Source organism: Phyllobates terribilis, unplaced genomic scaffold, assembly GCF_046119375.1.
Source record: "Phyllobates terribilis strain yellow unplaced genomic scaffold, ASM4611937v1 Scaffold_1__5_contigs__length_1240528914, whole genome shotgun sequence".
Classification (NCBI taxonomy): domain Eukaryota; kingdom Metazoa; phylum Chordata; class Amphibia; order Anura; family Dendrobatidae; genus Phyllobates; species Phyllobates terribilis.
Window position 1 is genome coordinate 1,115,403,855 of NW_027362761.1, and position 25,401 is coordinate 1,115,429,255.

At 42.1% G+C, this 25,401-nt stretch overlaps 1 protein-coding gene across 4 annotated transcripts in view; it reads right to left on the reverse strand.

The window, feature by feature from the left end:
• Positions 1 to 25,401, reverse strand: part of RBPJ (recombination signal binding protein for immunoglobulin kappa J region) — a 67,545-nt gene that overhangs the window by 20,304 nt on the left and 21,840 nt on the right. Inside the window, exons 2-5 of one of the 4 annotated variants that reach the window (XM_073646538.1) lie at positions 18,066 to 18,104; positions 16,841 to 16,988; positions 12,550 to 12,645; positions 2,618 to 2,783 (exon numbers count right to left, since the gene is read on the reverse strand). In XM_073646538.1, the coding sequence (XP_073502639.1) occupies positions 2,618 to 2,783; positions 12,550 to 12,638 (255 nt within the window). In that variant the 5' untranslated portion in view covers positions 12,639 to 12,645; positions 16,841 to 16,988; positions 18,066 to 18,104. Of the gene's footprint in view, positions 1 to 2,617; positions 2,784 to 12,549; positions 12,646 to 16,840; positions 16,989 to 18,065; positions 18,105 to 22,630; positions 22,807 to 25,401 lie in introns of those variants that run through there. The other 3 variants (XM_073646520.1, XM_073646529.1, XM_073646547.1) reach the window with 3 other exon arrangements.

Sequence of the window (25,401 nt, forward strand, 5' to 3'; positions counted from 1 at the left end):
CGCAAATTTCTTTTAAAGTCCTCCTCCATATCTGTGTATTTGGTCCAACAGAAAAGGATTTTAGATGCCAGCACCTATCACCAATATTCACCCCCCCCGCAGGGCTGGATGCTACTGCAATGTGAGAGGCTTGGATGGTTGTCTCCCCCATGACTCAAAAGCACAGCGTCCCCAACCTATGGCTCCACAGCTCCCATCATGTCGGGGAATGACTGAAATTGTAGTTTTGGAAAAGCTGGAAAGCCGCAGGTTGGGAAACAATGCTATACCACAAGAGAATTCTGCAGAGGGTCATCCTGCACTAGAAAGCGCTGGTGAATAGATCAGCTTCGCCTATTGATTAGGGAATAAGATTTTACATAAAGGAAGGTGGCGCTGACAATAAGACGACAGGTCCCTGCTCCAGACTTCTCCACCTTAGTAAGAACTTGTGAAATATTGGAGCAGTTTTTTGCTTACTATTCTACATTGTGTCATCATTGTCATTCCTCCTGGAAATAGATTAATAAATTGAAAACTGCTACCATTCCCCCACTCTGAGTCCGGTGCAGAGTCTCCACCGCTGCGCCCAGTGCCGGCTACTGTCTGCAGCACTGCGGACAATTACTGAGCTCAGCAGCTTGTGCAGTCACCTTGGGCAAAGTCGCTGAGCTCACTGATTGCCAACAGCGTCGTAGATGTGACATCAGCGCCATGGACATTAACACACTGGGAGCAGCGGTTGAGACTTTGCGCCGGACCTGGGGAGGATAAATAATTTATTTATTTTTAAAAAAGCTTTAACTACAGTCAAGAGACAGGGTTTCTGGAATATTGAATGGAAGCATCTAGTACTAAATTTATTAATACATTACAAGGAGTAACAACCGGAGGAACACCACAACACAAAGGTTATGAGAACTAGAGGGTCAGAACACCTGAGTGCGCGCACACGCGTGTACTGTGTGTGTGTGTGTGTGTGTAATATACACAGCTCAAAAAAATAAAGGGAACACTCAAATAACACATCCTAGATCTGAATGAATGAAATATTCTCATTGAATACTTTGTTCTGTACAAAGTTGAATGTGCTGACAACAAAATCACACAAAAATCATCAATGGAAATCAAATTTATTAACCAATGGAGGCCTGGATTTGGAGTCACCCCTAAAATTAAAGTGGAAAAACACACTACAGGCTGATCCAACTTTGATGTAATGTCCTTAAAACAAGTCAAAATAAGGCTCAGTATTGTGTGTGGCCTCCACGTGCCTGTATGACCTCCCTACAACGCTTGGGCATGCTCCTGATGAGGTTGCGGATGGTCTCCTGTGGGATCTCCTCCCAGACCTGGACTAAAGCATCCGCCAACTCCTGGACAGTCTGTGGTGCAACGTGACATTGGTGGATGGAGCGAGACATGATGTCTCAGATGTGCTCAATCAGAGTCAGGTCTGGGGAACGGGCGGGCCAGTCCATAGCTTCAATTCCTTCATCTTGCAGGAACTGCTGACACACTCCAGCCACATGAGGTCTGGCATTGTCCTGCATTAGGAGGAACCCAGGGCCAACCGCACCAGCATATGGTCTCACAAGGGGTCTGAGGATCTCACCTCGGTACTTAATGGCAGTCAGGCTACCTCTGGCGAGCACATGGAGGGCTGTGCGGCCCTCAAAGGAAATGCCACCCTACACCATTACTGACCCACTGCCAAACCGGTCATGCTGAAGGATGTAGCAGGCAGCAGATCGCTCTCCACGGCGTCTCCAGACTCTGTCACGTCTGTCACATGTGCTCAGTGTGAACCTGCTTTCATCTGTGAAGAGCACAGGGCGCCAGTGGCGACTTTGCCAATCCTGGTGTTCTGTGGCAAATGCCAAGCGTCCTGCATGGAGTTGGGCTGTGAGCACAACCCCCATCTGTGGACGTCGGGCACTCATACTACCTTCATGGAGTCGGTTTCTAACTGTTTGTGCAGACACATGCACATTTGTGGCCTGCTGGAGGTCATTTTGCAGGGCTCTGGCAGTGCTCCTCCTGTTCCTCCTTGTACAATGGGAGGGTATCGGTCCTGCTGCTGGGTTGTTGCCCTCCTACAGCCCCCTGCACGTCTCCTGGTGTACTGGCCTGTCTCCTGGTAGCGCCTCCAGCCACTACACTGACAGACACAGCGAACCTTCTTGCCACAGCTCGCATTGATGTGCTATCCTGGATGAGCGGCACTACCTAAGCAACTTCTGTGGGTTGTAGAGTCCGTCTCATGCTACCACGAGTGTGAAAGCACAACCAGCATTCAAAAGTGACCAAAACATCAGCCAGAAAGCATTGGTACTGAGATGTGGTCTGTGGTCCCCAACTGCAGAACCACTCTTTTATTGAGGGTGTCTTGATAATTGCCAATAATTTCCATCTATTGTCTATTCCATTTGCACAACAGCATGTGAAATTGATTGTCAATCAGTGTTGCTTCCTAAGTGGACAGTTTGATTTCACAGAAGTTTGATTTACTTGGAGTTATATTCTGTTGTTTAAGTGTTCCCTTTATTTTTTTGAGCAGTGTATATTCCACATACACACACACGACTTGCCAAGGCTGACTGGTAAGTTTCGGGTGGTCGACTATTACAACGCTCACCTTTCCTTCCAGGTTCAGCTGCTGCATTTCTTGCTCACTGTTCCCGATGCCGATGAAGGCACAAGGTTGCGACTCCTGTTCCGAGCAGCCGTCTCGTTCCATCTGTTCCTTCTTTTTCTTCCATCCACTACCCATGAGATAGACACAAGGGGGAGGGCAAAAAAATCTGCAAGGGGTTAAAAGTAGACCAGTGTTAAAGATCTTTCCGCCATATCCAATCCTAGTAAGGAGATGGATTTTACATTCAATATTGTAGAAAAGCTCAGTGTGTAAACCTCTGCAGGGGGTTTACAGGGGCACCAACCCCGACTCTCCCAAATAATATAAAGAAACAGCTGGACAAAGTATTGTTTTGGAAAGCACCCCAAATCTACACCAAAAGTCCCCCCCCCCCCCCCCGGAGTAAAAAGCCGGCCTCTTAACACATTCAGCTCATCTTTGGTCTGTGTGTTCCTGAAAATAAAATGGTGTCGATTTCACGTATAATGTCTCCTAGGTTTTCTCCACTAGAGGGAAAAAAAAAAAAAATTCAGGATCCCACTCATTTTTGCGGAGCAGGAAATGATGCAAGTGGTGGCCCCACAAAGCTTGGTTAGACTCAGGCTGTGTGCCCACGTAGTGTTTTACAAGTGCTTATGCTGCGGAATTTAAGCAGCATAAACGCTTGGGAAACGCTTGGTAATCCGCCCCCCATGGTCCCCAATGACAAGCCGCACTTTCAATGCCCATGTTGCGGATTTTTCCGTAGCGTTTATGCTGCGCTCAAAAATCCGCAGCATGTCCATTAATTTTGCGGAAGCGCGGCGTAATCGCCGCCGTTGACTTGCATTGAGACGCATATAATCCGTGTCTGTACATTTGTACTCACGGATTATATGCGTTTCAATGTGCGGATGGTACCCAAGTCTGGAGGAGGGGAGACTCTCATCCAGACCCGGGTACCATAGAAACCGTAAAAAAACGAATTTAAAATAAAAAAAAGTTTATACTCACCTTCCGATGTCTTCCCGGTGTTTTGTCTGCTCCGTCCAGTGTCTTGCAATGTTCGTGCTGTTGTGAAGGACCTGCCATGATGTCACTGAGTCATGTGACCCATCACATGGCTCAATGACGTCACCGCAGGTCCTTCACACCACCGCGAGCAGTGCAAGACACTGGACGGAGCAGACAAAACACCGGGAAGACATCGGAAGGCGAGTATAAACTTTTTTTTATTTTTCACCATTCTTATTCTTTTTTTTAACTAACTTGGTCACACTACTATAAATCAATGTCAGTTGCATGGATTTATATAGTGTGAACAAGTTGTCAAGCACTTTTCCAAGTGATGCTAAAATCGCTTGGAAAAGCGCTTGATAACCCGCATGCAGAAATGCATGTGAGGAACGCTTCACAAACGCTTCTACCTGGTGGGAAACCCGCATGTAAAAAAAAGCATGCGTTTTTCCTGCCAGGGAGAAGCGTAAAAATATATGCAGCATTTCCGCAATGTGGGCACATAGCCTCAGAAACAGCTAATCAGGTGAGCAGATGACCACTAGGTGGCACACTTGCTTCATTGACCATCAGGAAACTTTATTCTGATGAGAAACATTGCTCTATAAATACTGGAAACAAGACGAGCAGGTTACATTACCAGCAGGGACAACGAGGTAAAGGCTTCATCTTGTACTGTCTTTCTGACTAGTCCTAAAGTGTCAAGCTGGTACTGCCTGGATCCAAACAGACGTTCAATTCATCATTTTACTAGTAATAAGTTACTAGATTAGTCAGTTGTGAAAGCGAGATTCTCCCATCTGTACCATTAGTGAGCAAGGACACAGGTCAGCCATTTATTTCCAGGAGGAATAACAGAGGAATTGCAATGCAGAAGTCTAAGAAAATGTGCTGAAGACAGCGAGCCGACAGGTCATCTTTACGCCAATGGTAAACCATTAACAGGCAGTGACACCCCACAGACTAAATAATGTTGCAGCCTTAATTTCTCTAGATCATGAATGCTGCGATTTAACCATCTGCAAAGGAAAACGCCGACATTCTGTAATAACATATCTATGGTAAGGAACAGAACATTTCCTCCACACCGCAGAATGGATTCTTGTTGGTGTAGGACGCTGTACATTAAGCATAAAGCTTCCATTGTATGAGAAACGTAAACGCCAAGATGGTACTATAACTCCCAATATACAGGCACACAAGTATGATGGAAGGAGCAGACCTTCCCTGCCAGAAGCACAAGTCAGACGTCCTGGCAAGGAGGCAACGCCATAGGCAAGGATGTACGAGACAAGTCCTTGTGGCCACATGTCTGCTGGATGGCAGCGAGCGCAGGGATTCACAGCCAGAGAATGACGGCCGCGGGTGTGCGGCAGCTCGCACTCCCGACTCGCACTATCACAGCTTGGAGGCGCTCGGCTTTAGGACAAGTTCACACAGCCATATTTTTTGGCCCAAGTGCTATACGTGGGGGAAAAAAAAAAAAGACAACAATGCTATTCAATTGGGCTGTCCAGATGACGTCTTCTATCCTTTCATGGACAGTGAAGAAAAAAAAATGCAGCATTCCCCAGTTCTTATGTTAGCTGAGACTTCTCTATTCAATTCTATGGGTGCGTCAGGAAAAAAAAAAGGATTTTATACAGATCAACCATATAGCTTCAGACTTTTACAGACTCATTGAAATTATTTAATAACTGCTGATGTATAAAAGCAGATTGCACACGGATGACAATTGATCATTTTTTCTGGATAAAAATTTATTTTATTTTTTTTTTTAAATGCGCTTGTGTGAGCCTAGCCTTAAAACGAGCCCTGAATTACCCAAATACAATGCCTTCAAAACCCGATTTCAACCAGTATACATACCGTACATACACGTGATAATTAAGTCTCTATTATGGGTTGTAGAAGGAGGCAGAACACTACACATTTGACATTATACCACTTAAAATTGTAGGTCCACCTTCAAAAAAATAATCCCTCATATACAACCTATTGCTGAAAACAGACAATTTTATTTATTTTTTTTTAATGGGATTTTAGGGATTTAATTGGGATTTTTTTTTTTAAGTCTCACAAAAGATTAAATAAAGAGCAATAAGAGCAAAAGATTAAAAAAAGAGCAATAAAAAAAAAAAAAAAAAAACAAAAAAAAAAACATTGTACAAGTGATCAGACGGTCGTAGCTTCAAATTCCCCAAAAGGGACTAGTGAAAAAGTTTTAAAATATCTGAAAAAAAAAAAAAAAATACAAAAGTTAAGTCACCCACCATTAAAAATAAAAAACACACATCGGGTGTCACCGCATTTAGAAAACTCCGATAAAAATATAGAATTGACCACATCAGGAAACAAATATTTAAAAATGCCAAAGTTGCGTTTTATTTTGGTCGCAGCAATACCTAAAAAAACCGCAGTGTCCAGAATTTCATATCTATTCCAAAATGATATCAAAAACATTAAAAAAAACAAACAAACAAAAAAAAAACCAACACATTCCCTCACACATCCATCGGCCAAAAAATGAAAGCATTATGGGTCTTGGAAAATGCAAAAAATAAAAATAAAATAAAAATTAGGAATTGCGGGGGGGGGGGGGGGATTTTTGTTCGCAATTTCACCACACTTGGAATTTTTTCCCTGTTTTGTGGCAAAATGAATGAGGTTATTCAAAAGTACAACTTGTCCTGAAATAAAAAAAAAAAACAACCAACCAGTCATACGTCTAATGCGGACAGAAAACGAAAAAAGTTATGGCTTTTGAAAAAGAGGAAAAAATGAATAAGATGGAAACTGGCTGTGTCAGGAGTGGGGGATCTGTTTTCGGTTTGGGTCACACATTTACCAATTAAGTTTTATGCATTGAAAAGAAGAAAAAAAAAACCTCACTTAGTATGTGTTCACACAATGCATTTAATACATACTTTATATTGGTTTTCCTATGCAAAGTCACTTCAGTAAAAAGCAGGCAGGCTTACCTGAAGCAGCTTCGCTGGCATTTATGCCGGTCTTTTTTCTATAGTTTAAACTATATCTAGTGTATTCCACCTGATGAATGAATATAGAGCTACTTTTAACAGTTTCAGAAGAAATGATAAAAGACTGAACATGTGCAGCTAAATGCCGTTTTTACATTGCTGTGCCTTATGTTCGCTTTTTTGCGTCTGTTTCGCAGCGCTTTTTCAGGCAGAACCCACCTGAAAAAGACATGGTTTGCAGAGAACTTTGGAACAAAATTGCATGTAGGTACCCCAGTGTATAAAGTGTGGAGTGGCCTTTTAAAATAAGTCCAGTGTCTCCTTTAAGAAAATATACATGTATCGGGGGTTAATATTTCCCTTTGTAATTTAGGTTTTATTAGTATGCATCAAAATAGTGCGAAAATTATCCTTGCTACCAGAAGTGCAAAATGTCTAAAACCTCCTGGCAGCAGAAGGGTGGCTGGAAACCAAAAAGATGACGAAGACCATGTGGATATTATGAGATCATGGATGCAAAAGCTACAAGTTACCATGATGTAATATACCCCACAAGTTTACATCAGCTCACATATAACATACGAGTGCTGGACTAACAATGCAGCTCTCTCAGGGGGGACATCTATTCTCCCCAGGGGAGGCGGCACATGAAACAGTTAATACATTGTGGCAGGAACGCACCAGTCTGGTTTTACAATACAGAAAAATAATAAGAAAAGTAAAAAAATAAATAAATAAAATGAGACGAGGGCTCTCAGATTCTCTGCGCTCACAAAACTAGAATTCAAGGAGACAATCATAAAGCAGGCTTAGGAATTTACAGCCGGTAATGGCAGACGTCCCTCTTGGCCCTATTAACAAATAGCCTGCAGACACGTTAACCGCTTCAGAACCAGGATATCCTTCCATGGAGTTTAATCATTAGACCAAGTTGGTCACCAGGATGGCCCATATTTACTTAGAGGATTGTGTGTTTAAAGGGGAGTGGTTAGAAAATAATCTATGGATTAAATCAGATTTATGTGTTTAACGTATTTTTATAGCACAAACGTTATTTTAAAAATATATAAATAAATTCGTAATCTAGCAATTTTCACAATGGCTTTTATAGAGCTCACATCAGTTTTCCTTACCAGCAGAGGTAGGATACAATGACTGGTAACATCTGATAACAGGATCCAGCAATCACAATAGGCAGTCACCCCTCCTCCTATTATAATGCACACGCGCATTAGACACTTCAATACAAAACATAGGGTGTCTGTTCATTGTAGCTAATGTACATGTCGTTTCCTGAAACAAGAAGTTTGAGTCTAAAAAAAAAAAAAGCCTCAGTGGCCAATGTGAAAAATACAAGACTTCTGGGGGGAGGTTTTCATCCAAAGGGCTCATACTCGTATGAGAGAAAAATGGACGAGTGCAATCTGATAAAAAATTGGATTGCACTCTCACCAATGGTAAATCTATTAGTCCCTGCTCATCAACGATTTTTTTCTCAGCTGGAATCTGGATGAGAAAAAAAATAAATAAAAAATAAATAAATCACAGCATGCTGCGTATTGCTGCGTATATCGAACGAGAATCACCAATGCAAGTCAATGGGTGCGAGAAAAAAAACGGCCCATCCATATGCCATCCGATTTTTACGGATACTTTACCATTGTGTAGCATAGAACACTGTAAATGGTAATGTAAATGATGGCAGAATAATAGTTGCAGAGAAAAAAAAAAACGCATCGCATACGGATCCTAGGTGTGAAAAATCACATTGTACTCGCATGAAAATCGCATGACACTCGTCAGATTTTTCGGTCCAAATATCGGAACATTTTTTTCACACTTATGGGTATGGGCCCTTAAAGGAGCACTCCTCCCATCAAAATGTTATACTTTTAATATAATGCATCATATTTTATAGCACTGTCTGCATTCACAATTGCTCATTTTGCCTTTCTACCCAGTTAATTGGTTTTCCCCATTAGGTCTATGAGATCACGTGATTATAAACTGACTGGATTAATCCTACTAAGCTCTATGTAGAAACAGGAGATCAATATTCCCTGCATGAGTCATCAGTGTAACTGTCCCTGTCAGGGGGGAGGAAGGAGAAGCGGGGTCAGGAGGTGAAGAGAGGGGTGATTTATGCAGCGAAAAGAGACTGTTGGGTAGAAAGGCAAAATGAGCAATTGTACGCAGTGCTGTATAATATGACGACTGATGTAGGAAAAACTTTGATGGGAAGAGTGCTTCTTTAACACATTGTGATTTGTAACAAACCCCCCCCCCTCCCCCCACCTTAAAATCTCAACAAAAAGACTGAAAAAATGCATAAACAAACAAACAGCTTAAAAGTGCAGAAAGAAAAAAAATGTGCGTAGGATGTTATACTTTTTGTTCTTTGCCATCTTTGGAAGAGGGAGCACAATCTGATTAAAACCAGACTTAATAGGAAGTCTTTTTAGGGGTTCCCCTTTCCAGTACAGTCATTCTGATACATGACAATGGCTTGTCTGGGTGGAGCACTTGCTATGGAGTGGGGTTTTTTTTTTTTTTGTATTTGCAATCTACCTCTAGAGAGATCATTTGGGAAAAAAAAAGCGATGGATCAGATGCACGAAGCAAGCAAGCAGCCAGTAACGATAAAGCTGGGCAGCAGGGATCACATAGTGGTCTGCAGAGTTCTAGAAGGCTCCAATGCTGGGAGGGTTGCAAGTATCTACGGATGCACACAATGGATGGAGAAATAAGCCTGCTTTGCTCACACAAGTAATTTCAAGAAATGAAACTTAGACATGAGTCGGTATCTGACTGTCAGGTACGAGGCATTCTCTGAAATAAGTCCTCACACCGCTCCATCCACAAGGAGATGAAAAAGTTATGAGACTAGGAAGAAGGCGATGGAAGAGAATGTTCAGAGTTCTGTAAGCCACGGAAACGGAACTCTACCCCCATCAGGAAAAAACAAAACACTGCGGTGTATGATTAGCCCCATCCTGAAATGGCGATCTTCTATTTTATTTTGTCAGTCGACAGTCATAGGAGGGCTCGTATTTGGCAGGACGAGTTGCACTTTTGAATAACGCCATTCCTTTTTATCATGCAATGTACAGGAAAAAAAAATACAAGAACTGAGAAATTGCAATTTAAAAAAAATAAATAAATACGCAATTCTATTTTGGATTTTAGTTTTACAGTGTTCATCATGCAGTAAAAAAATAACCTGGCAGTACGATTCTCCAGACAGTATGATTACAGAGATGCCTAAACAAAAATTTGTGTAATACCTTTTTGGGGAATATACGATTGCTTTGATTGCCTCTGTTTTGCATTTTTTCAGGGCACACAAAAAAAAAAAAAAAAAAACACCACTTGAGGTTTTTTTGTTTTTCTTTTTGGTTATTAATTTTGATACAGTGGATATTTTGGGATGTGGACATTAAAAATAAAGAAATGGAACAAGTTTATTTTTTTACGTGGGGAAAAGGTGAGCAATTCAAACTTTTATTTTTTTTTTTTACTGTAATCTTTTGTCCTCTTAGGGGACTTGAACCTATGATCAGCTGATTGCTTGTACTATAGCCACAATACCATAGAACTGGCTCCCCCAATCTGAGCCACGCACTGTAAGTGCCACTGACGCACTTAAAGGGAATATCCGGGACTTTAAAAAAAACAAAAAAAAAAACTAATGGCAGGTAGGCCATTCTCCAGCGGCCCAGACCACACGGCTACTTCTGCTGATATCACCGTTAACAGAGCGCCGGTTTCTTTTCCTGTTGTCATGCTGACAGGCACTGCCTGTTGCTTAATTGGGGGAAGCCGGCTGTCAATCACTCTAGTAGTCCCGCCCTGTCAATAGGAAGAGGAAAGAAGAAAAAAAACAAAAACGTTGCGCTGCTGACAGGGAGCAGCTGAATCTCCGGCAGGGGCTGTTAATGACCGGCGCCGGGTACAACAGACAGGTGGTTGCTTTTGTTAGCAACCAGGTTTTTTTCCTGCAGCGTCACAGCCCTTGAATTTCTTTCCAATTTTCAGTACATGATTCGGTAAAATGAACTGCTTCAGCCAAAACTACAACTCAACCCTTTAAATTCATGTCCTCATACCGCCATGTTTATGGAAAAATTACAGAAAATTATGAATCTTGGAAAAAAAAAAAAACTCAAAAAAGGAAAATGGAAGAGTCCTTAAAGGGTTACACATAAGAAGGCCTTCTCCAAATCAAACTAAGTGGGACAGTGGAGCTGCTGAAGAAGAGACAGGAGAGGATTATGAACATGTACACGGCCACTATTCACTACCCATGGGACTGTGGGAGTAAGCACACCCCTATATCCAGCAGTCGCAGCCCCAGCTCCATTTACAATACTGAGACTTTTTCCAGCAGTGACGTAACATTACAAGCAGTTTCCCAATACAAAGGAGAAGATGATCATATCTCACATGTCCTATCCCCTTATTGTCATCATTTTGTAAATCACCATAATGGATATCAGAATACCTTTTGTTGGAAGTAAAAAAAAAAAAAACAGTATAAATATTTGGATATCTAGGGCCCGACTCATCATTTGTGATTTTTTTTAAGTCTCTTTTGCATTGTGGTATTTGGTGACGTTTTGTGCCAGATCTAAATGGCGCTGGCGGTTCATTTTGTGAAATATAAAAAAAAAAAAATGGCTTTTTATTTTTGTCATTAAACGGGTATTTTCATCTCCAAGATCCTATCCTAATATGTAGTAAGTGTAATAATAATAATATTAGCAAACACGTCCAATTAGAAATGTAGTATAGTTCTTCTGATTCGCTATGTCTCTTACCCCATGTGCAGGGCATTGCAGGAGCTTAGGTATCCATGGTAACCACTACTAACAACTGTCACTATATGAGTTATGAGAGGTCGTAACTATGGATACCCAAGCTACTGCTATGCCCTGCACATTGGATAAGTGACATAGCTTATCAGAAGAACTAACTATACATTTCTAATTAGAGGTATTTGCTATTACTACTACATATTGGGATAGGATTTTGGAGATGGGAATACCCCTATAACCTGTTTTGAATTTTTTTTTATCGTAAGAGGTCATATGTCCCAAGAAAAAAAGGTCAAAACTAACATGTACATAAAATCCCTCGAGGAGCGGGAGAGGTAGGGGGGTGTTGGAGGAAATTGGTGACTTTTCTAAAAAGTTGCAAACTGTTAATCAGTTAAGAACATCTGGAATCACAAACCTCGTGAACTTAAAATAAAAAAAGTGACTTAAAAAAAGGACTAATGGAGAAATTAATAAATTGTGCAAGGCCAAAACTAGACCAAAAAAAAAAGCAGAAACAATTGCAGCAACAAATCAAACCCCTAGTGTTTCAGATGAGGTCCATACCCTTATTACTTTCAGAAAAGAAGCTAGTAAGTAGCACTGAGCATAATGGGGGTCCTAGACGTGTAACATTTTGGCGTACCTAATTGAGAACCCACCAGCGATCAACTCACCGCCTGCATAATGGTCCTGCCATAAAGGGCAGTGAAAGCCGTCCGTCAATCCCACCCAGGGAGGCGGGATTAGAAAATCCATGGCAGGACTAGTCCGGAGGAAAGGACCCTTAGCGAACTAGTCCAGTCTCATTAACATATGCAAAGCTCCAGGGGAAAAAAAAAACTACATTCTTCAAAGATTGCAGCCCTGATGAGTTACACCACAGTATTTCTTTATGAGAATAATGATATATGCACCTACAGCGCTGTAGGAGCTGGGGAAAGTCAGGGGACCTGAGATGCTCCCTTTAAGGGAATATGTGAACCAGGGCAGTCACCGATCACTCTGCTGTAACCTATGAGAGTTGCAAAGAGATTATTGGATCTCCTCGATGGTTGCCCGTGTCACTTTTGGGTCCTAAATCTTTTTTTTCCTTGGAAATGGTTGATCAGAATAAAACAGGGAGAAGCAGAACACGAACCTTTTCTCATTGCCGTAGGACTTCTGTGCAACTTTAGCGTGGAGGATGAGTACGGTCTGATCGCCTCGCTCTTTTAAATAGTTTCGCATCGCTTCCCTGAAACATAAGAAGAAAGCGGTCAACGTTACACCAGGATGCCGGAGAAGGTCCAGTCTGCAGAGGATTGGCTTTGGGGGCCCAGAGTGATTATTCTACCATGCGAGCTGCTCACACATACCCCAGCTCTGTAGATGCAATCTGTAGTCTTTCCTGTGGTTTCTACAAGCCGTGCATGCCACGCGCTCATGTGCTTATACTCGGATGTGTGGCTCAGAAAGTTCTCACCTAGTTACAGATCTTCTCACATAAAATCACCACAAAGCCCCCGGTGATTCCTGGCTGCCAGCTCTGGGTTACACAGTTTTCGCCAACATTTCTGCTCACAATTTGCTTGGCCACAAAACAGCTTATTGTTGGGAGTTTGACATGTGAACATTGGAGGCATATACGCTGGTGGTATTTTTTTTTTCCTTACTTTTTTTTTTATATTTAATTTCTTTTTTTCTCACGCTTTTTATCATGGACCGACAATAAATGTATTCAGTTCTAGCACATGTCGTGACGGTCGGTGATAGGATACCAAATTTATGGGTGTTATTTTTAGTATAGTATTTTGGGTATTTTTTCTTTCTTTTTTTTTTTTAATTCTCAAAATACATTTTAATTTAACCATACTGATGCATGCCAATATATTTTATATCCTGCTTGTACATGCACACATTTCTCTTTCCGTTTCCCAGTGATACGGGATTACAATTAAGGCTGCTGGGGGTCCTAAGCCCCCTTTTACAGTCCTGAGATTAGATGCGATTGTGATTTATCTGCCAGGGTTGGATGTTTCTCTCGGTTATGAAGGAAGGAAGAGCAGCTGGGTTTTACAGCCGGCCCCCCATTGAATATCAGGTGGGCACAGGGATAGTGCCCACATGTTACCTCAATGCTACAGTACATCAGTACAGCACTAGCCGCCTAATGCCCTTTATTACAATGAAAGGGGATAGCAGGAATTAAAACAAAAAAAAGCCCCCCCCCCCCCCCCCAAAAAAAAAAATAAATACAAACTTCACCCATTAGAGTCCCTACATCCCCGGTGCTATTGCTCTGCTGGTGCACATCACTGCAGAAAACCACCTCACCTGCATGTACGGCACAAGACCACCGACTGGCTGCGGCCATCACATGGGTATATGTGAAGGCATCACCGCAGCACAAGTGACCAATACAAAGACCAGTGAGGACCACCAAAGTGATAGCACTGGAGAGGCAGGGGAGATCAATATAAAATTTGTTCATTATTTTTAGTATATTTCCTGCTGTCAGAAATTCCTGGATGACCCTCCTAACCCTCAATCATCACAAAAATTAGAGGGTCAAAGACATGTCAGCCTACTTCTTCTCAGGTAGGTCTGCCCATAGACAAGCAATACATGACCTCCAGCTCCATTCAAATGTGTCCCCTTTATTCTGGGTAACATGTGGGGGTCCCAGCAGTCAGACTCAACAATCTTGGGTCAGTTTTGCAGGAAACCGCTATGTACTGATATGGTGCTTCTAGAATCTAAGATTTAAAAGGGCATTCCCATCTCCAAGATCCTATCCCAATATGTAGTAGGTGTAATAATAATAATAATAATATTAGCAAACACCTCCAATTAGAAATGTAGTATAGTTCTTCAGTTTCGGCTATATCTCTTACCCCATGTGCAGGACATTGCAGTAGCTTAGGTGTCCATGGTTATGACCACTTATTTAGTGACAGTTAGTTGGACAGCTCTTAGTGGTCGTAACCATGGACACCTAAGCTACTGCAATGCCCTGCACATGGGGTAAGATACATAGCGAATCTGAAGAACTATACTACATTTCTAATTGGAGGTATTTGCTAATATTATTATTATACCTACTACATATTGAGATAGGATCTTGGAGATGGGAATACTCCTTTAAGGCAGGGTTCCCCCACTCCAGTCCTCAAAGCCCACCAACAGGTCAGGTTTTCAGGATTTCCTTAGTATTACACAGGTGATAATTCCATCACCTGTGCAATGCTAAGGAAATCCTGAAAACATGACCTGTTGGTGGGCCTTGAGGACTGGAGTTGGGGAACCCTGCTTTAAGGTATTCAAGGGATGAAAAAAGATACGTTTTGGATTCCATCACTGGTGGCTTTTGAGTTTCTGGAGCTGGCTCCATTATCGGTAATACCCCAGCGAGGGGGTGCCCAGATTAATGAAAATAATTGAATTATTCACTCTTCTTACAGCAGATTAAGCATTATGGACACTAGTGACCCATTCAATGCCAAGATGAAGCAGAAGCCTTGCCAATAATGGTGGCCCTCTGACCTATGTGCCCTGTATAAAGGATGTGGCTCCATGGTGCACGAAAAATAACAAAAAATATCAGCTAAAGATCTAGTTCCCCTTCTGTACCAGGATGCCCGCTGCACTTATGACCCGGGCACAACTTGCGAAACAAAAATGAATAGGAAATGGCAACCACATACACATAGCAACCAAACAATATATTTTTATATCCATTTTCGGGAAGTTGGTGCTCTTGCTTTAAAGATCATGATGCAACTACCGATGCAAATGGCTGGTCTATTATCATAAAAGAAAAAGGTGATAAGTCAGCATTCATTTCTTGGGCAGGTAGGAGTGTTAGAATCTCTTATGAATGGTGAATCCTACAGAAAGTCTGACAAGCATGTGATCGAGCCGATACACAAACTTTCGATATTATTGTCCAAGTCATCACAAGGGTATATGAGAGGAACATCTGGCAGGAGGCGAGCTCTCACACTGCATGGCAGAAACTACCTACTCTGAAAACACAAATATCGCGGCCCCTGGTGCAGGATATATAGAATAATGTGGTGACGCAGTCATTTCATGTTCCTAGAGACGGTTCAGACTCACAGTCAGAAACGCAGGCGGCATGAACCAGACATTCGCTGCCTTCTTGCAGGCAGGTTTCTTTCACTCTGCAAAGCCGCGGCAGGTGAGAAAATCTACTAGGAAAAGCTGGCCGGCGACTATGAATCTTGGCTGACTAGTCCGAGGCCAGCTCCCAGGAGCCTTAACCTGTCAGTCATGGGGAGGGGTGCGGGGAGTAGCCACCAGGGACCGGCCTCAGACTAATTATGCACAACACACACAGGGCCAAATTCATCATTTGCCATTTCGTGAAGTCACTTTTCTTGGGTCTCGTACCATTTGTTGATGTTTTTTTGCACCAAATTCTCAAAATTGGGGAACGTATTTCATGAATTTAATGCAAAATGAAAACAAAAAAAACCCTAACAGGTATTTTGCAAATTATAAGCACCAGTTCACCCCTGAGGAAGCCACTGAGCAGGTGGCGAAACACGTGGGATTCTTCCTCATCATATATATTTTTTATGCTTCTTCCATAGGTCCTTTCTTACACATCTAGTTCTTATTTGGGCTTATTTATTGCAGCAGTAAGTATGATTGATCACTTTTATCTACGGCCTTGTATGTTAGCTCAGATCTGCATTATATTGGTGCTAGAGGTGGTGTTTTATTAATCACTTATTTAGCTTTATTTATTTATGTATTGATAGCAGATATTGTTTTAGTGTCCTAGATTGTTTACCTATTAATGACATTTATATTGTAGGTACTCTGTGGTGGTCATCAGCAGGCATGCAAGGTTGGGCGATTGCCCCATTTAGGCACACCCATTATACATTCACATAGCCCATCAGTTTTTTAATAGGTCTTGATTTGAGCATTTTTTAGTAATAAAGGTTATATTATATGGTGATCCCATTGTATCGCATACTTCTTTCTTTCTTGTTCACTTACAAGCACCAAAAGTTGACAAGACATTTAAAAAAGGTCACATATTTGCCTAAAAAGTCACACAATTTAAACTCCACCAGAAAACTTATTCCAGGTAGGGACTGGAGTGATATGCACAAAATAAAATTTGGTAGAAGTCACATTTCATGAATTTATCTAACACATCTGGATAAGCAACAGTTGTCAAGGTTAAAAAACAAACAAAAAAAAAACAACTTAAAGTGGAGCAAAACTTAGAGAGAATAAAGTGCAAATGCAAAAGCCACTAAAAAGGAGCAAAGTACTCCAGAAAAGTTAAAGACAGCAATGATGAATCAGATCCATACTTTCCAGATGGCTTTTTTAAAAAAAAAAAAAAAAAAAAAGAAATTATAGATTTTCTCCGAAACACCACAGTGTTACAGAACACAACATTGCAATACCTGCAGCCAGTGTCGCCCTCCTACCGCCATTAGTTCGGGCAGCATCTGATGACTGTTCCATTTAATTCTCTGATTAGTAAGACCCTTTCAATTTTTTAATCTTGTGGAGCAAGTCACTTCATATCAGTGTTCAGCGTCTCTGCAGGTTCTGCAGATAAAGTGGGCACTCATAATAAAGAATTTACCTTTTAACCCATCACAATACACATGATGGAGAAAAATAAAAACTAAAGAAACCAACAAGTTTCAAATGAAAAAAAAAACAAAAAGAGCTCATGGCGAATGGTCTTTCATCATGAGTAAGTGATTTTCTGTCTCGAAACGCGTCGGTTTCTCCTTTTTATCTGCATGCCCTGTTGCTGAGAAGCCGGCCCTGTTATTTTGCTCCGTGCACCAAAGATTACAATGTCCTCCTACGCTGGATAAATCCTACGAGCAGTACGCTGATCCACTTTTTTTGTTTGCAGCTCTGCAGTTTCTGCCTAAAACACTGCGCACACAATATAAATGACATGTATTCTGTCTGGCGATACACCGGGCACCATGACGCTGTACGGCTCCCCCTGTTGAGTTTGGTTATTCTGAGAGCAGAACAAAATTAACATGGCTGATAGGTCCCTTCTCTGATCGGCTGATCAATCGCTACCGAACACTGGCCGTGGGAAAAATCCCAAATGATCAGACAGTGTAGGAGCAATACAATAGGTCTTCAGCCGATTACATCTTTTATGATGGGCCTAAAAGTATCGTCGCCATGTATGAATGTGCTGCTGACAATCGTAATAGGGATCCTTCCATCCCCATACAGTGTGTATCTTTGTGTGAAGACCCCAATCGCTGCTCATTGTGGGCAGAAATGTGCAATGTAAGCCCAGCTTATGCCGAGTGAGAGCATGAAGTGCAACATTGCTCCAAGAGGAAGATCTTGGAGAGCTAAAGCTATGGAAGGGAAATGACCAGACGTCCATGAAGAAGACCCCTCAGCTGTAGTTACGGCACGACACTCAGTAGCCACCACCCTGGTATTCCTGGGCTTTACAGTACGACCAGCCAGCGGGTGGACTACAAAGCACAGACTATGGAGCTGAAAACATGGGCGGCAATACAGCAACGTGTAAAGTACAGGGCTCTTATGTCACACGCATCGCCATACATCTTATCATGGTGGAGAAGGCTCTTTATTTTAGATGCTTGATCAGACATAGGAAGCTGCAGTGAGGTTTACCTTGTGAGGCGTTTGGGTTGAGGCCGCTCCCCAAACTTCCTGTAAACAATAAGAAAGATCAATTAATGGCAGAAATACATGATACAACACAAGCAACAGCCAAGGAAGCACAGTGTCCGACTTCTTCTGATAAAGCTGTGAGGAACATCAGAAGGTGCCCATAGACGTGTCAGTGCTACCAACAAGAAGTGTCCCCCAACCAGCAGCTACAGCACGTCACCCGGGGGCTACACAGCACAGCAATGTACAGCAGGGACAACCAACCAATCTCCCCCTCCTCCTACAGGACGAGATAACGAGGCAGCAAAGCAGACCGCATCTGACACCTTTAGCTGTACAATGGATTTCTCAGGCCCATGTGGATCTAATTTAAAGTGCCATCCAGTCTTTCAGTGGGTAGTTTCAGTTTATTAGCATTGCCAGCACTATAGATACCGGAACATCATTTCCCTAAACTTCCCAGCATGCACTGCACCTGCCATCGTCGAAGGGCTTGCTTGTACTTAACTAAAGGCCCATCTCTTGCTGTCATGGCCACATGCAGTTTGACAGGCATTAAAGCAAGAGCAGACAATGCCCTGCCCCCACTCCATGTAATCCACCTTGGTGTATGTGCTGCTGGAGACAGATTACACTTGACAACAGGCAGAGGAGAGGTTACACATATGGGAGATGTCTAGTAAAACTGCGCTTTGGAGTAATTTTTAGAGTGGGGGTGACTATCGACAATTTAATTACAGCGTGACTATCGACAATTTCTTCCTGTTTAATGCTCACCATTGCAATTAAGAAAGGATGGTCACTGGCCGAGCAGTGATATGTCAATGTGTGGAATCCGCCATGCAGAGGACATGAATTACAGCAAGTGCAGACCAGCGTATCTGCTGTCTCAGTGCGATCAGACAAAGCATGGGACTAATGTAAGTCTATGGGGCTGTGCACATGTCACAGTCAGGGATACGGGCAAACTAGCAGCACTTATCACTAGACAATGATTTATGGTCGGCTTCTGGTTAACCCGAACTGCCCCAAATACTCAATCACGCATTGTAGAATCAGGCTATGAAAAAACAGACCACAAAGCCATCAGATTTTTGGTTCTTTTTTGGTAAAGCTTTTCAGAGCGCATGAAGGGACAGAAAAAAAAAAAAAAAAAAAACTTGATGCACTACAAAATGAACTGGTTCAGCCTTATGTGATACGAAAAGTGTAAGAAGTGACAGCTAGGATATCCCACTACAAGGTCTGATCTCCAAGACTCCCAAAGACCATGAAAATGAAGGGACTTCTGCTTTTCCGCAGACCGAGGCACTCTTCATCACCCAGGAGAGAAGGGGCCCCGATAGGTGCAGCAACCACCCCCCCCCCCCGCCAGGCGCAGGGCCGGCCGCAAACCCCCTCCCACCCCCCCACCCAGGCCGGCTGCAACCCCCCGCCAGGCGCAGGGCCGGCCGCAACCCCCCGCCAGGCGCAGGGCCGGCCGCAACCCCCCCCCCCCATCGCCAGGCGCAGGGCCGGCCGCATACCCCCAGGACCAGTTAACATTTTAAATTCTGGAATATTTGTAGAAAGATAACTTAACTCTGCAAAAGATTTTTCTCCCAAAATCCCTTAATGTTGCTCAACCAAGGGCAAAATTACAGTTTGGTTGTGCGATCGCAACCAGGTATATTATACGCTGCAGCGCCTCATGGTGAATACACTTAGAAAAGCTGTCTCAGGAACGTGGCTAGAGTTCCGACTAGTCCGGCACCGTTCCTGGCAGGCTTCTCCCTGTCCTAGTTGAGTGACAGGTCTCCCTGTAGAGACGGTAAGTCCTTGGGAAGCAGAGCGGGACCAGACGACCATATTGCACTAAAACAAGCTAGGTTTTCTGTGAAACCCTGCAGCCATTCTGTAGTTTATCCCGCCCGTGGCTTGGACAGCAGAAATCAGATGAAAATTCCCTTTAAATTACCTGTCAGCTAAACTAATGGTCTGTACAGGCGGGGGACTGGTTATGTGGAGGTAACCACCAACCCTCAGCAACCAGGCTTATGCAATATCACCATCACCATCACACATCTCTGGCCCAACAGGCAAGCAGCTGCAGCCATCGCCTGTACTCGGAGACTCCTGGGGTCTACCCACATTACTATAAACCACTGCTCCATTAAATTGGGTAGTAGGATGTCTGGCATTGTGAATAAGCCGGTAAATGTCTGTGTTGGAGCCAGCGTCACCAATTTCCATTGCATATTTGGAACATGTGTTTTGTTTTTAAATTCCCTTTAAGTGTGAATTACATTCATACAATACAAAGAGAACGGCTTTAGCAAAAAAAAAAAAGTTTTAGCCGGGAGACCCATCAACCATGTCAAAATGAGTGTCAGAAGGGCTAAAATAAGTAAATTCTTAGTGTAGGTTTCCAGTTTAATGAGTTTTCGCAAAAGTTTTTAAATATAAGATGTGTCTGCACACATTAGTATTGGTGGCGAGACATAAAGGGGGTCCACAGTACTATGGTTCCTCTATACATCTCCGATACTATATGGAGAATAATCTCTATAGAGCAAGTGCCCGGCAGGCAGAATACACAGCCATGACGCCGGACCCTCCACAAGACATTATTCAGGAAAGGCTTTTAACCATCTCGCACAGACCATCTGCAGCGTTTTCTTAACGTTTATCACCATTTCATCTTGTGTCCAATATACAACTAAAATGCCAAGTCAAGAGAAAATGCAGATCTTTTACAATAAAAAAGGAAGCCGTCACCATGTTATTTTTGTTCATGATTTTTAGTCATTTCCTTTCTCCCTCGCTGCCTAGAAGTCACGTTCCTTTCCAGGACCTTCTGCCTTAAAAATGTGTAGAAAAGTTTTTCTAAGATAGATATAAGTTCTAGGTAGATAATATCTAAGGACACCACACATTCGCCTCCCCACAGTCCAAGAATCATACAACCATATTCCGGCAGAAAAAAACCCAAGACTTGTGCCAACCATAAGACCGCAACACAGAGCTGAACTCATTAAAATCACCGAAATCATATTGTAATCGCACAGTCACCATTTCCACACATCTGCTGCATGTGGTCAGGGGGCTGAGGAGGAAACACCTGAGGCCATGCTCAAGGAGGCGTTCAAGGAACAAAAACAAAGAAAGTCTAGAAACAATCTTTAAAAAATAAAATAAAATATACAAATACAGCATTAATACAAAAGTCCAGTATTGTAAATCATGGCAGTCACCAAGAATTAGTGGAGATCGCTATGCTTGTATATTTAATCAGCCTCATAGCGCTGTCAGCATCTTATGCCCCCATCGGACGAACGATCTCCCCGAGCGGGGAATTATCTACTAGAAAGCAATAGGATCAGCCTTGGGAAACTCAACATGCCGCATCCTGATCTGTCCAAGGAGCATCAGGAGATCCCATACATATTAGATTGCCAACAGATCCCGACTAGATCAGCGTGTTAGGCTGTGTGCACACATTGCTGCGTTTTTCCACTGCAGAATTGTCACAAAGCCTGAAGCAAAGTGAATGAGAACCTTGAAGTCTCGTGAACACGTTGCTTATTCTTTCCTTGCAGATTTAAGTCTGCAGCATTGTCAATTCTTTCAGCGGTTTTTGCTGCAGATTGCATGCGGAAAAATCTGCACAAAGAATGCAAGGAAAAAACGCAACAAAAACTTGCATTTTTCCTGTGTTTTTCCTGCCAAGAGATGTAGAAATGGTGCAGAAATTTCTGCACCAAATACTTAACATGTGGACATAGCCTTAAGCCAACTTATGTCTAATGTTTATGAGGCCTTTACAGTCAATCTACCAGATATAGCCTGAAAAAGGTCCAGGATAGACAGAAAGGTTGGCTACATAAGAAATTAAGAATTAATTATTATTAATATTATGATTATTAGGATTATGATTATTATTAAAGATACAGCGTTTACTTCTCGTAACAAGAAACGTGGGACGAGCTTTTACAATGTGCCTTTATCCTTTTGTTGCCACTTTTCAGTAGAAAAAAAAAGTGGCTCGATGATACCTAGCAATAGAAAAGTATTATAAGAAAAGCAATATCAGCATTGCTATTCAGGTGGAGTTTTTTTTTTTATTAAAAAAAAATAAAAAATATTACACTTTTTTCCCCCTTATAAGAACTTTTGGATTTTTCAAATTTTTTTTTTTCCTTTTTTTAAAGTTATCGATAAAAGGCCAAAAAAAAAACACAAGAAAAATCGAACACCAGCGATACAGCCGTATTTTTTTTTCAATCATCAAGACCTATCCACCACAAAAAGTCTACTCTTAATCAGATACAAGCTTGCCACAAAAAAATATAAATACATTGAATACAGTAAACGTTAACCCACATCCAAGAGACATTATAAATTACTACGTAAAAAAAACAAACTAAATGTGGCTGAGAAACAATATTGATAAGAAGCAAAAGTGGAAAAATAAATAGAACAATCCCAGTAAATGTGAAGATTAAAAAAAAATAAAAATAAAAATCCCTGGCCATATAAAGGAGGAGCAGAGAAACTTTGGGGAATAGCCAGGGGCCGGCTCCTACCTGAAGCCATTCCTCACCAGGCAGTGCAGCCTCCAGTCCATGGTCACCAGCCGGCTATCCAGCCAGTTCATTTGTGGAGGTCAGAGACGACTTCTTCTGCTCTTCAGCTTCACCAGAGCTTTGAGATGTAACCACATATTGTAGGTGGAAGCGTTTCCTCTTTACTAAGAATCAAGGCAACTACCCAGACACAACGGAGAGATGAAAGTAAAAAGGTCAAGATCGACTAGTTTTTAAGTGGATGAAAGGATCTTGGTGCGGCAGGAGCGAGTGTCCACAACAGCGTCCGCTCACTAACGCACACAACAATATTAGCTATAATATTAGCTAATCAGCTGGTGGTGGCTCATGTAATGGAGCCGGAAAAGAGTCACAACTAAAAAATGTTAGCCACAAGTAAAAACTACCTAAACGTACTGTGTGTGTCACCGATAACAGTCATAACGCTGCTGCGGGGGGAGACTATTGGAATACGAGGCTACACTGCGGCTTTTGTGGACATATTATCCATGTCCCAGCCTAGGCCGGATCCACACATCTGTATTTTGCAATCAGCGTACGGACGGTGAGGCACAGACCAACCGTGGCTCTGACTGACGGCTCGGCGTGTGCATCACCATCCGTAAACTGACTGCGAAACACGGATGTAGACACCTGGTCTAAATAGGAGCACATCCTATGTGGTACGCCATACTCTGAGGATGTGTTCACACACACACACACACACAGCGATCGCAAGGTCACAATAACATCTGTACAAGTGTCAAATGGCTGTGCAGGCTGTTGTAATGGGAAAAAAAAATCATGCCAATTACTACTTCTATGTCTACGTGCACACTGGGTATTTGCAGCAGATTTTTCATCAAAAAGTTGGGCAAAATATGTGCTTTTTTTTACCCCTTTCATTTGAATGGGTGAAAAGCGCTGCAAAAGTTGAAGAACTGTTTCAAAACTGCAAGGAACAAAAGAAGCAGCGTGTGCAGGAGATTTTAGAAGTCTCATTCACTTTACTTTTTCTTGTCGCGGTAAAAACTCAACATGTGAACAGGCCCCAAGTCTTCTCCTGCATTTAGGCACATGTTGGTATTTAAATAAAACGAGGCCGATGTCCTGAAAAAAAACTCATCCACAAGTGAAGACTTTCTTCTGCTGCCTGGTCCACCGCAGCTTCTCCGGCCTCAGGTATAAGTTAAAAAAGACATTCACGAGAGAACGGCAGAGCCGAGCCGTGGGCAGGGCAATGGTTTATTTGATGAATCGGAATAGAGTAGGTTTCTGCAGTCCTATGTAAAGCCACAGATCTGAAAACTTCATAGCACCAATACATCACAATCTGTAGCTTTACAGGGATAAACCTATTAAACTGAGCTCTGCTACACTGGGATCAGCATATAATTATGAGAAACCACAAATAATGTAAGATTATAGTGTTCACAGATGTAGCAGAGCTGAGGGTGCTTCATTCCAGCAACATCTACGCACACTGATTCGGCTTGACCTAGGACTGAAGCACTCACAATTCTGCTACATCTGTGCACTCTGACTTTACAGAATTGTCTGTGGTTTATCATAAGACATGAAACAACTTTAATCCTACATAGTATAATAATAGGGCGAGCAGATGTAGTAGAGTCGGGTATGTGGTGCAGTCCTAGGTGAAACAACACAAGGTAAAATCACCGTGTGCACAGGTGTAGTGCAGGTGAGTTTGGAAACAGTTTTCTATGCGTTAAGTTAGGATAAGGCAGTGGGGATTTCATGCAGTCCCATGCAAAGCATTTCTATGTAATGTACGGAGATGTAGCAGAGCTGAATTATCACAATAAAAAGACCATATCTAGTATTTTCAGCAGTTCTCTACAGGATTGCATGGGTTTTATCACAATGCAGTCACAGAAATATCAACCCCTTCACGCTATGGCCATTTACATTTTTTTCTCCTTTTCTTCCAAGAGCCATAACTTTTTTTACGAGACGAGTTGTACTTTTGAATGACACCATTTATTTTACCAGATAGGGTACTTGGAAAAATTTCAAGTGCGGCGAAATTGCAATATACACAATTTTTCATTTGTTGCCATTTTGCGAGGTCTGGGGCTGGGTGATGGCTTATTTTTGGGTCCCTGAGCTGACGTTTTTACTGACACCATTTTGGGGTAGATATGATGTTTTGATTGCCCGTTATTGCAATGTTGCAGTTGCCAAAAAAAACAAACACAAAAAAAAAAACAAACGTAATTCTGGAGTTTTGATTTTTCTCTCTCACTACGCCATTTACTGATCAGATCAATTTACTTTACATAATGATACATCGGGCGTTTCTGAACGCAGCAATACCAAATGTGTATTTTTTGTTTAATTTTTAAATGGGGCAGAAGGGGGGTGATTTGAACTTGTGTTTTTTTTTTCCATATTTTAATTATTTGTTTTTTTACTTTAACAGACCTATTAGGAGACTTGAAGTAGTGATCGTCTGATCGCCTGTGATATACATAATGCGTGTTAAATTCGCTAATCAGAAATTGACAGAGGGATTTATCTGGTTAACAGTCGCGGGTGGAGCTCCAAACCAGCCATGACTGTTAAAAGGTATATGACAGCTGATTAAGCCATCATATGCGGGGAAAGATGCGGGCTCAGTGCTGGAGCCTGCATCAAAGTCATGGACACTACATATGACGTGAATATACGTCATATGTCGTGAAGAGGTAAAAGCGTACCCGGCATTTTAATTTTTAGTTCACAAATCATTAGTACGTCTGAAAATAAGA